The sequence below is a fragment of the Gracilinanus agilis genome, chromosome 4, assembly GCF_016433145.1.
Source record: "Gracilinanus agilis isolate LMUSP501 chromosome 4, AgileGrace, whole genome shotgun sequence".
Classification (NCBI taxonomy): Eukaryota; Metazoa; Chordata; class Mammalia; order Didelphimorphia; family Didelphidae; genus Gracilinanus; species Gracilinanus agilis.
Genome location: NC_058133.1, coordinates 39,228,172 through 39,241,619, shown reverse-complemented (window position 1 = coordinate 39,241,619; position 13,448 = coordinate 39,228,172). Strand labels below are relative to the sequence as shown.

The window sequence follows — 13,448 nt, the reverse complement described above, 5'->3', positions numbered from 1 at the left end:
GTACTCTGCTTTCTATCATACTAGATACACTCAGGAAGAAGAGATAACCAACCCTTAATCTATAGGACACAGAAGAGTGACAGTGCCTAGTTACACGGCTTCCAATATAAGAACACTAATGGGACAAGCAATCTATTTTAACTATTATTTATCATAGCGAAATTGGAGGAAGACCTAGGTGTGAATCCTGCTCTGAATATACTTAGTCATTCTTCAATAATCACATATTACTTTCTTCTAACTTCTCTTATCTTTGATTATTTTATCTATGAATACAATATGGAAAACATTTATTAATTGTCGGCTATGAGTCCTCAGGCACTGTGCTAAGCACTAGAGATTCAAATAAGGAAAAGACAGTCCCTGATCTTAAGGAGCTTATGATCTAAAGGGAGAAGATAATACATAGAAGCTTGAAAAGGGGGTCCATTTGGGAAGGAGGGGTGCCAGAGGGCTGTGGATGGTAATGGCGGTGAGGATGAAGATGGTGATGGAGTCAAAACTGAGCAGGGCAAATGAAGATGATGGGTATTTTGGACCCTTCTCTAAGGGAAGTTTATGGGAAGAGTTTTTTGCTCCACCTTGTGGCCCTCCACTTAAAGAAGATGCTGAGGCATGAGTAGCTCCACTGAAGCAATGTCCAGGATATATGATGAGTTTTATCCTGGGCTGGGGATGATGGCTTGAAACCAAGCAGAGTAGCTCTTGGCAAATGGAGAATGTAAAATGGGAATAATGAGTACTTACCTTCTGACCTTCTTGTGAAGATCAAATGAAATGTGTGTAAAGGGCTGTGTTTAAACACATCATCTTTACATTTGATTTAAGGTTTGCAAACTTTAAAGTCCTAAATATATGTTGGCAGCAGCTTCTAGTGCTGCTGTTGCTATTTAGTCATTTCAGTCGAGTCCAATTCTTCATGACTCCCATTTCGGGTTTTTCATGGAAAAGATATTGGACTGTTTCCCATTTCCTTCTCCATCTCATTTTACAGATGAGGAAATGGAAGCAAACAAGGTTAAGTGATTTGCTCACAGCTAATAAATGTCTGAGGGTGGATTTGAACTCAGGGAGATGAGTTTTCCTGACTCCCGCTTCAGCGTTCTATGCACTATCAAGTCACCTAGCATTCTCACTACTGCTACTAGTTTTCCTATTACTTTCCACCCTCCACCCCTTTTAAGCCCTTACCTTCTTTCTTAGAAGTAATACTAAATATGAGTTCCAAAGCAGAAGAGCAGTAAGGGATAGGCAATTGTGGTGAAGTGACTTGTCCAAGGTCACACAGCTAGGAAGTGTCTAAGACCAGATTTGAACCTAGTATCTCCCAGCTTGGCTCTCTATCCACTAAGCCTCCTAGCTATGCCTCTCCCTAATACTTTAAAAGGCTAACTTCCCTCCTTCTCCTCTTCCTACCTGCTACTACCAATGATTTGCTAACATTAACTCCTCCTCCTCACAACATTTCCTCCCCTGGTTGAGCAGCAATGTTAGTTGTGAGGACTAACTGGAATAAGTCATTTTAATGGAACTTGACTTAATTCCCTTTGGTGATTGCCTCTGGGCCGCCTCTAACTTATTGAGGACAGACAAAGATAAATTTATAACTCCTTGTGGAGATGATAAGAAGGCAGTAACAGGCTCCAGGGGGAAATTGAGTGGAAATGAAGCCAGTCTGAACTTTTGGTGATATTGGGAACAGGGAAGGTCCTTGGAGATCATTAACAAGATATAAGAGCATTATAAAACCTACCATGTCACATAATTTAGGATAAAATAAAAACCCCAAAACAAAACAAAACCCTTATCTTCTGTCTTAGTGCCAGTTCCAAAGCAGAAGATCGGTAAGGGCTAGACAATTAGGGCTAAGTGACTTTCCCAGGGATTACACAGCTAAGAAATATCTGAGTTCAAATCTGAACCCAGGACCTCCTTTTTCCAGACGTGGCTCTCTTTCTACTGAGCCACCCAGCTGCCCTTCTCTCCAAACTTCTTTTATGCTTTTTTATCTTCATATTTCACTTCCCTCCTCCTGGTTGGAGAGGCTAGGAGGTGAACATCTGGAATCTGATCCTCTACCATTGAAGGAGATTATTCATAGAATTCTCCTTATCTTTTCCCATCTGGTTGCTTCCAGAAAACATTCTACATAATGAAAACAACTCAAAAACTCTCACTTCCTTAGATCATTTCCCATTATGACTTCACCACGTCCTGCCCCCAACCAGAAGAACCTTCCCTCTCCTCCCCTTTTTAGCTTCTTTTTATGTACTGTCTTCCCCATTTGATTGTGAGCTCCTTGAGGGAAAGGACTGTCTTTTGACTTCCTTTGTATTGCCAGCCCTTAGCACAGTGCCTGGCACAGGGGTGGGCACTTGATAAATGCTTATTAATTCTGATTCTGTCTCTGAGTGTCTAGTGAAGTGTGCATTGAATTCAGTACAGCAGAGATATCCAACTTGCTGCCTGTGTAAAACTCCCAAGTAGGGCTTTGAACCAGAATAAAATGTAATTGGGAAGGGCAGCTAAGTGGCTCAGTGGATGGAGAGCCAGGCCTGGAGTCAGGAAGACCTGGATTCAAATCTGACCTCAAATACTTCCTAGCTGTGTGAGCCTGGACAAGTTACTTAACTCCAATTGCCTAGCCCTTGCTGCTGCTTCTGCCTTAGAACCAATTCTTGGTATGAGTTTTTAAAGCAAAAGAAAGGTTGTTGTTGTTTTTTAATGTAACTGGGAAATGTATAACAAAATTAAAAATACAAAGCAACGTGTTCATTTGTAGTTTGCTAAATCAGTTTCAATTTTGAGCTTGACTCAAATAGCATCAGTGATGTCCAACTGATTCATTCATTTATTCAAAAAAGTGACATTTTCTTCTAAAGCTCTGAGTGCTGATTGTGCCAGGCACTGGGGGGGGGGGGAGGGTAGGCACCTTATCTATATCTATATCTATATCTATATCTATATCTATATATCTATCTATCTCTATCTCTCTATCTATATCTACATATTTACATCTCTCTATATATCTATATCTATATCTACCTATATCTATCTCTATCTCTATATCTATATCTATATATAAAATAGACACAGTCTCTTCCTTCAAGGAACTTGTATTCTATTGAAGGGAAACAAGGTTTATTTACATAGATAAGTTATTATGCCATGTATTTTGTTGTTTTCAATCATGGAAGTCTCTTCATGACCCCATTTGAGGTTTTCTTGGCAAAGATACTAGAGTGGTTTGCCTTTTCCTTCTCCAGCTCATTGTACAGATGAGGAAACTGAGGCAGAGTTAAGTTTGTAGACAAGATAAATATGAGTATTTTAGAAGTAAGGAAGTTCCTTCTGGTGGCACTGAAACTACTGAGCCTTGATAAGGATTCTAAGAGGTAGAAAGAGAGAGCACCTTCTAGGTATGAGACAAGCCTGGGCAAAGACTAGAGCCTGAAGTTAGAATCATAAGAAATAGTATGGCATTCAGTTTGGCAGCACAACGGTGCAGGAAGGAGACTGACGTGAAGAATTCCTGGTAAGGTAGGCTGGAGTCAGACTGTGAAAGGCTTTATTTCAATGTTGAAAAAAAAAGTCATTTTTATAGGAAAATGTTAAATAGGTTGTAGGGAAGCCTAAGTACTTCTTGAGGCCATTGAGGTAATGATTGGTTAGAATTCTAAGTTTGTGAATGACAAATTATTGGCGATCGAAAGGAGAGGAAATTGGTTTTTGTTTATAGAAAAATATTTTAATTAAAAAACCAGAGATAAGTCCTCATAGATCAAAGTGGAGTGATGTGGAAAGAGCAGAGTTCTGGGAAGTTAAAAGAGACCTGAGTTCACATCTTGACCCTGAAACCTCAAAACAGTGCGATCATCGGCATTAAGTTCATTTCCTCATCTGTAAAATGAGGATAATAAGACACATAGTTCTTACATTGTAAAGGCCAGATAAACTAATGTTTATACGGCATTTTGTCAAGCAAAAGGGACTACATAAATGTTAACAATTATAAGCTGATGTCTTTACTTATATAACATTATTGAATATATCTGAACATTAGTTATCTGAACCTGTGAGGAGGCGACCTTAGGCAAATCACTGCTTCTCAATTTCCCAGACGGTTCTCTAAAACTATAGATAGATTGTAGGACTGCAATGGTAAAAGTTTTATTTCCAGGAATCCTCTACTAATGAAATCAGAGGACCTACTTCCCACCCCCACTTTTGAGCGATAGATCTATGTGGCCAAGTTTGCTAGAAAATTAAAGTTTAGTTGCTTATTTTGCACAAAGTTAAGTATGTCAGATACTTAATAAGTTTATGTTTAAAATATTTCTACATAACTCTAAATGATCACCCTAGTGCAGATATCAATAATATGGAAAATAGGTCTTAATCAATGACATATGTAAAACCCAGTGGAATTGGGCATTGGCTACAGGAGGGAGTTGGGAGGAGGGGAGGGAAAGAACATGAATTATGTAACCAAGGAAAAATAGTCTAAACTGATTAAATAAACTAAAAAAATATTTCTACAGATTATGCAAATATGACCTTTTAAAAATGTTGTTGCTTATGTATGAAAAGCATGAGATTTTTCTTTGTGAAAATGGATTTACTGGTTAAACTCATACACTGTATTTCTCTTTCTTTTTCAGAATCATGATTCCGGTAACGGAATTCAGGCAATTTTCTGAGCAGCAGCCTGCATTCCGAGTACTCAAGCCCTGGTGGGATGTATTTATGGAATATCTCTCTGTAGTCATGCTAATGATTGGTGTGTTTGGCTGTACTTTACAAGTAAGTGAATAAAACTTAAGCATAAATGTAGATGTGAAAGACATAGAGCAAAGGAAACCTTTTTTTCTTTGAAATAAGTTTTTTGATGCCTTATATTTTTATATGTCATTTCTAGAAATGTTTCCTTTCTACCACTCTCCTTCCTTCAAAACTGAACCCTTCCTTATAACAAATAAATGCAGTTAAGCAAAAACTCAATACAGCGACGACCACAAACAATGATGAAGTAACAACATTACACCCTATAATTCTTCTTCTTCTCTGCTTACTCCCCTCCAAGAACTCTTTCTAGTGGCATGGGCCTTCCCATGCCATCCTCTACCTCTTAGCTGAGCATTTTCATTGGTTGTCTCCCATGCCTGGAATTCTCCTTCCTCATCTCCTGCTCTTGACTTCCCTGGCTTCCTTTAAGTCTCAGGTAAGTGCCTACCTTCTGTAAAAAGTCTTTTCCAGTTTTCCTTAATGATAGTGCTAACCCCTCTCAGACTACACCCTAATAAATCTTGTACATATTTTGTTTGTGCATAGTTGTTGGCATTGTGACAAGTAAAAATTCAGAGAGACTCAGTTGTGAATAAGAAAAAAATAGTTTGTTAATTAGTCTAGCAATAACCAGTAAATGAATTGGTCCATGATTTCTCTCAGTGATCAAAGACAACTCATTCAGAGTCTTGAGTTATTTAAATACAGTTTTGAAAGTTCATTATTCAGGCTTCCCCTCGACAACCCATGGTATCTCCAACTGGGTCGGTACTTAATGAGGAGGTGGGCTAATATCATTTAGTCCCTCTTTGATCTCCCTTGATCTGATGGCAAGATTCCAATATCCTTTCTGATCTAGATGGAGAAATCAAGTTAGATCTGGTTAAGTTTGACTTCTGTTATTCTTCCTAATGGAAATAAACAAAGAGATGGCCATGTCACCCCAGACATGGAGCCAAATATTTTTACCAGAAAGATAAACCTTAGATTTTCTCAATTTTAGAAGATCCTCTGAGGCAAGGAATGTAAGGTACATTCCTGGGTCTAATAGGAGAAAGGAATGAGAAAGACTTGAAAAATACAATGTTACAGCAATAGAAATCAAAATGATACAGTATTAAGACTAAATCCTCTCAGTCTGTTGTCTCTCTCCTTAGACTGTGAGCTCCTTGAGAGCAGGGGCAACTCTATTTGCCTTTCTCTGTATGTCCAATGCTTAACACAAAGCTGGCACAGAGTAGGCACTTAATAAATGCTAAGTGATTGATTAAAAGGAGGGGAACTATGATTTGTGATCTATTTTTCAGAATCATCTTTAGTTTTTCATTTACTCTTATTGAGGTTTCACTTATTTGTGAATATTTTTTGGGTTCTGTTTACTTCACTTTGCATCAGTTCATAAATATCTCATGTTTCTCTGAAATGAAAAGAAACCATTTTGAAGAATTACTTGAGTCATATTTTCCATTTATCTTCCTTTAGCTCTTAATCCTTACACAATTCCTATTTGGTGCATGTTGGGGAGCTGAGCCTTTTTTGATGAACTTCCCTGATGCCCTCTTGATGAGATTTAATAAGTGTTCTTATGAGGATGCAGCAATAAATGCAATGTTGAGAAGCTTGAATGAATTTAAAAGGCTGCATGGCTAAGCAGATTGTCATTGTTGTTGGGTTGTTTTGTTTTATTTTTAGGAGAAATATAAAAAAAACATCCCTGATTCTAAGAATTGTTAAATGATAAAATTAAAATAATTCAGTTCTGGAATCTAGGCCATAGGAAAATGTGGTCATAAATTTAGAGTTAGGAAACAACCTTGGATGCCATCCCAACTTACATTCTGTTGGTGAAGGGGTTAAGTGACTTGATTTCTCCAATGTCTCACAGGTAGTAACAGAGCAAGTATTTAAATCCAGGTCCTTTGACTTCAAATTTAGTCACTTCTTCCTTGCCACACTACCTCCTACAAATGGGATATTTTTATTTTTATGCTTTTCTGATGAATACTTTTCTGCTTAATATTAATTCTAAGTTCTAAGTTTAAAATTAGCCTTCTATGTTATGCTGTCACAGTACTAACTTAAATGCCTCCACACTCAAGTGATGCTGTGACTTCAGCATGTAGATCCTCTGACAAGGCAGACTGACTCCTATCCATTCCTTTATAACTACAGGCTTTGTGTCCTTGTTCTCTCACGAATCCTACCTCAGAGGGGCCTCAGAGAGCATATAGTTCAAATTCCCCATTTTACAAATGAGGAAATATCAAAGAGGTTAAGTCACTTGCTGAGGGTTACCCAGCAAGTCAGCATCAGAGGCATGAATGGAAAGCCAGTCTTCCTATCTCTACTCTCTCCCCTATATCACACCTCCATAAAGTAATGGGAATAGGAGAAAGGCATTCCTCTGCATTTCTAAATAGTCTTTGGGTGTCATTGTAGCACTGGGTCTGACTTTATTGACACCTGCATTATTATCCTCAGCTAGCACTTTTTCCGTGCCTTGCGAGGTGCATGTGAATACAGAGCAAAAATGAAGCTGTCCCTGCCCTCAGAAAGCTTCCATAACACATGTATGTTTAACAAACCCACCTGTAAATATCTCTATCACTGGGTGACTCCACCAGGAGGTATCTAACACCTCACAGAAATTGCTTAAGATGAGATAGAGTCATGTCTTGAGACTTAAAAAGAGTCTTAGCAGTCATCTCATCCAGTCATCATCTAGTGTCTCCTTTTTCAGATGAGCATACTGAGGCCCATGGATGGTCCCCTGATTTGTTCAAGGTCAAGTGGTCAGTGAGAGAGCTGAGTTTAGGAAGTAACTCATCTATCAAAGCCCAAGGTTCTTTCCAAATCAGCCCTATTGTTTGCATTTTCTATGACAGGATGAAATAGAGCCTAGAGAGACTGTAGAAACCCTATAAATAAGAAAGAACTAGTTTATTTGGAAAAATACTGTGAAATTCAAGGCGATTACCTAGGAGAAGAGTGTTACTGAATATCCTTTAGAGTAGAAGTATCAAACATGAGGTAGCCACTCCCCTCAACACTTCTTCTTGTAGCAGAACCAGACTAAAATGCAATTGGAAAATATTTGACAAAATAAATAAAAATACAGTAAGACACAGATAATAGCACATTTAAAAAGTAAATCTGTACATGCCCTCAGGGATCCTGATGCATGACATTTGTCATACATAAGTCAAAGCTATTTGACAGCTTTGGCAGGTGAAAGATGAAATGATTGAGCAAACAAGAGATGTATCTTCTGAGCCTTTCCATTTATTAGGCAATGCATGCCAATTGCCTAACAAATCGGGACCAGGACTCTTCCTTGGCTTAAGGCTGGACCCTTAATTCAGAGAGAGACAGACTTTTATACAGTGAAACAATCACAGAAAGCCAATTAATTAAATGACACTATATCGGGTGAGCTGATTTCTAACTGTATGAAGGGGTAAGGACTTCCCAGGTTGGGAGGGAGAGAGTTAACAGGCACCATTCCCTGGATTCAGGAATATTTCCCCCCCAGGTATCTGCAAACCTTAAAGAAATATGAAAACAATAACTGATTGATCAATATGGGATCAGTTTTCAGATAAGATATATAGGTTCTTAAGATGGACAATTGTAAGAAAATTCTTTACATCAATTAGGTTCTGATTGCATTTCAGGTCCACTTAACTTGGGTCCTTGGTTAAGGGTCTTTAAAATAGCAAGCAGGGGTGGTCCTGCTTCTCTGTCACACAGGGCTTGGTTCAAATAATGAAGTTTTCTCCCAGTTCCCACAATTGAATAAGCTTTTTTCATAAGACCGAATTTGGACTAGTCCCATAATTGAATAAAAAGGGAACTGAGCAGGCTCCAGAATTGTCCCAAGATAGAGTCCGTGTGATTCACTCAGTTCCCACAATTAACTACTTTCTGCCTTAATCCCTTCAATCCCCACAGTTTTCTTCACAATATTTAGGGGAGAGATTTCCCTTAAGCCTAGGAGTACTTCTAAATGTCTCCTACAAATCTGACCTCATCTGAACATACTCTGATTATCCACATTGCCATAGGATAGAGGGGATGGATACTCTATAGGCTACATTAAGTCCCTTAGCTATTATGGGGGCTCTTCTAGTGTGCTGTGGACTTAAGTTTAAGACTCTGGGGTTCTAATGATGGGCTTGGGAATCAGACAGTCTCCATATATTTGTTGAGTTGAAGGCATTGTGCTAGACACAATTGATAGAAGGAGAAGAATTATGGAAATAGTAACAGACAACAGCAGTTAAAAATGGGAAGAGGTCTTTGTGGGTGTTTGGAGTATTGAAGGAAGCTCTTGAAAGCATAGTAGGATTTGAGCTTTGAGCTGCTCCATGAAGAATGTATAAACTACATTCAAATGGGAAATTATGTTAACATGTATGGGAGATCAGTATGATCAAAAAACTATGGCAGTGGGCTTCTGGAGTCCTTGTGTGCGAGCAGAGTGCGTATTAGAATGGAGGTTTTCTTTGGGTTCCTAGCGGGAAAAAATGTTGGAAAGCTGAATTAAAGCCATATTGTGGAGGACTTGGAGAGGCCAAGAGTTAGGACTTTATCCTGTAGACAACAGGGAACCACTGAGAAGACCTTTGATTGAAAAAAAAAATGTGATGTTTGGATGTGTGGGAGTCTAGTTAGAGATGAGAGAAGTGAGAAGTGGCAAAGCACATTCTCAAAAGCTAAATTCAGGGTCCTCCTAGGTATAAAACATTGGGACTGACAATGAGAGTGGGACTTGGGCCAGAGAGAGAACCTTTAAGACATTGGGATAGTGAACTCCCAAATGAGGAAATACTCTCCAGCAATCCAGGCTAGTGTCTTTTCTGAAACTGACTCTTAGAGAGTTTCCCAGAGCCCTTAGGAAGATCAGTGACTTGCCCAAGGTCCAACAGTCAGTATGTGGGAGAAGCAGGTCTTAAGTCCAGATTGACCTGATTCTTAGAGCAGTTCACTATTCACTATGCAGTGTTGCCTTAAACCACAACTATGACAATCCTTACCACTGAGGAGTCTTCCTTCTTCTACTGCTGTTACTTCTACCACTATTACTACTACCAGCTGACATTTACATGCCATTCTAAAGTTTGCAAAGGGTTTATTATATTATATTATTTATTATTATATTATTTTCATTGTTTGCATATATTATAGCATTATGGTATTTGATCCTCAAAATAACTTTGCAAGCAAAGTACTACACAGATCATTATTAAAAATGGAGAATTGGACCAGCAGCAAGAATTCCAAATAAGGGTAATCATCAACTTACTCATCGGCTCAGTTCATACCTTTCCTGAGCCCCCCACTAAGCAGTTAATTGTTTTCTCTTTCTTCAAATTGTCAACTACTTATCTGATTTTTTTACAAGTTGTATCTAATCTACAGGTTGGATTCCTGAGAGTAGGAATTCTTATTTTATAGTTGGCTTTTTATTTCCAGCACTTAGTAAAAAGTGCCTGGTACATAGTAGGTGCTTAATAATTGCTTATATTAGAGAGGCAGGAGCAAGATTCCTTACTTTTCCTTAAAGAGTAACTTTTGCTAATTGGTTTCATGGGTTGAGGTATTGGGACATGGAAGTGAGAATTCTAATTCTGCTTGCTTGTCTTTTATTCCCTTTTTTCAGATAGCTGGGAGGAAGTAGGTAGGTGTTCACAAAAGGCACTCATTCATTGATGATAGCAAAAATCAACTATACGTATGCACAATTTCCATGGGTTCCTTTTGATTTTACCCTAAGGTGATGTCAGTGTTGTCCTGTCCAATCCTTTATTCACATTGTCTTCTCCTCTGGGGTCTGTTTCAGCTCAGCAGATTAGCTCCTGTCATATAGGTTAGGAGCTTGTTTATGTAAACCAACCAATGCTGGCAATGATGTGGGGATTGGGGCCAATGTGTGGCCATATAAGAATGAAGCTGCAGAGGAAATAACAAATAATGGCCTTTTTAAGGGTAGTCCCATCGATATATTAGGGCACACACCTAATTCTGTATTCATAAGATGAAGGCAAGAATATTTAATGGTGGCAATGACCTTTAGCCAATTCATAATGCATTATATTTAGTGTCAACGCTATACATGGGAAACTGATAGGACCAGGGGGGAGACAGCTTCCTAGGAAGAGCTGCATAAAGGAACAAAGTCAAAAAATAAATGTAAAATTACCAAGGAAAGTAAAACTATGCAAAACACTTTTGGAAGGAAGCAGTATCACTTGGAAGGATAAACAATAAAAGCTTTTAATTCTAGTTCTGCACAAATCATCTAATAAAATTGGTCTTAATGAATGATGACTTCCTATTTAACAAAGAGTCCTTTCAAAGGCAGAACTTGGACTGCTAGACTTCTTTCTGTTCCCATTTCTGGGTTGGCATTTATTGAATAAGTCAAGGCTAATCCCTGGTCCTTGTTTTCCATCTTTAAAGATAGAAATACTGCAATACTTTTAGGACTTATTTGTAAAGTGGGTAAAAGTGGTATATATATATATACATATCACTTTATATATATGTATTTATATATTTATATATTATATATTATAATATTCAATATACATATAAAAGTTTTATAGTGAATAGAATGCTGAGTGTGGTGGGGAAGACTCTGGTTCAAATCAGAACCTTGAACTTAGCTATGTGACCGTGGTCAAACAACTTAGTCTCTGTAAGACTCCATTTCCTCTTTGTAGAGTTGGAATAATAATACAGGTTGTTTTGGGGGTTTTTTAAGTTAGCAATGAGGGGGCAGCTGGGTGGCTCAGTGGATTGAGAGCCATATCTAGCAATGGGAGATCCTAGGTTCAAATCTGGCCTCAGACATTTCCTAGATGTATGACCCTGGTCAAGTCATTTAACCCCCATTACCTAGTCCTTACTGCTCTTCTGTTTTGAAACCAATACATAGTATTGATTCCAAGAAGGAAGGTAAAGGTCTTTATTTTTTTTAAAAAGTCAATGATGTGTTTTGTTCTTTAATAATACTTCTTGAACCTATGTCACAGGATTGTTGTGAATACCAGTGAGGAAATACATGTGAAGTGATTTCCAAACACTAAAATACTATGTAAATGTCAATTATTATTATTAAGTTTATTAAATAGAAGCTTGGCGAAGTCATTTAATTAGTGAATGGCAAAATATTTATTTTTCAGTAATGGCATACTCGCCTGCTAAATCACATGAGGGCACCATTCAATAAATTACACTTTCCAGGGCTGTATTGGTAAATCGATGACAAGAACGAGTGCTAATGACAATAACAATACTAAAAACAATAATAGCCCATGATTATAAGGAGCTTTGCAATTTGCAATGGACCTTACTTTTGTGATCTCATCATGTGATCATGAAGCCTCAAAATATCCTGCAAGTATTATCCTCTTTTTATGAATGCTTAAATTTGCTTTGTTTATACTTATATATGTGTGTATTTCTTCCATCCAGAGAATGTAAGCTTCTTAAGAGCAGGTCTTGTTTCCTTGATTTTTGTTCTTAATGCCTAGCATAGTGCTTAATAAATGTTCTATAATAATATTCTGAGGATAGATATTTTTATAATAACAATAAATCATTTATAATAATATTCTGGCAATAAATGTTCTTACAATAATATAATGTTATTATAATCATAAATGTTTTATAATAATATTCAAATAATGATCACTGTTTTAGATATTATAATAATGATACATTTCATAATATCAGAATGTCATAATAATGATACATGTTTTTATTATAATGGGGTATTACAATAATGATCAATGTTTTATAATATTATTTGTTATTGTTGGGGTTTTTTTCCATTCATTCATTTTTCAGTTGGGTCTGACTCTCCATGATCCTATCTGGGATTTTCTTGGCAAAGACACTGGAGTAGTTTGCCATTTCCTTCTCCAACATAATAATATTAGAATATTTGAATAATTATACATGTTTTATAATAATTTTAGAATGTGATAATAAATTAAATGTTGTTGATTGATGAGGTAGTAAACTCCAAGAGATGGTCATGATCATACCTTGTAAGTGCCAGGGGTAGGCTTTGAACCCAAGTTCTTTCTGACCCCAAATCCAGCTACAATGACTGCCAGCATTTTGCACAGTGACTGACACAGGGTAGGTACTTAGTCATTACTTATTACCTTGACTTTTACTCCTCTTTTCTGGAAGAACAGATTTACTTCTACTATACTATACTTATATAGCATAGATGGAGCTTTTCTAATTCATCCAGGTTTACTGTTGGAGTATTTACTTAGCAATAAATGGTGAAAAGGTCTGTCAAGTCAGCCCACTAAAAATTATCCCCTTCTCTCTTGCTTACTTGTTTTATGTTGGAAGTAAGTGAATGAGAATCATCAAATGTTTTTATTCAGGTAAAGTGAATTGTAGAATCTTAGTATTTTAAAGCTGGAAAGGAACTCAAAAGAACCCGAGTCTACCCTGATTACTTTGTAGATGAAGAAACTGAAGCCCAAGAGTAGTTAGGTGACTTGGTTATAGTCATGCAGATAGTGTTATATGCAGAGAAGAGACTCAAATCATTGAACCCTTAAGGGTCCCCTTCCCATTCTCCTCTCTGTGTCATGCCAATCTACTTTGGATTCTGTTCACAAATACCTACCTAG

The 13,448-nt window shown here is 37.5% G+C and overlaps 1 protein-coding gene across 1 annotated transcript in view; it reads left to right on the top strand.

The window, feature by feature from the left end:
- LRRC8C (leucine rich repeat containing 8 VRAC subunit C) overlaps positions 1-13,448 on the top strand; it is a 97,775-nt gene that overhangs the window by 61,559 nt on the left and 22,768 nt on the right. Inside the window, exon 2 of the mRNA XM_044676016.1 lies at positions 4,662-4,803. Coding sequence (XP_044531951.1) covers positions 4,666-4,803 — 138 coding nt within the window. The 5' untranslated portion in view covers positions 4,662-4,665. The remainder of the gene's footprint in view (positions 1-4,661; positions 4,804-13,448) is intronic.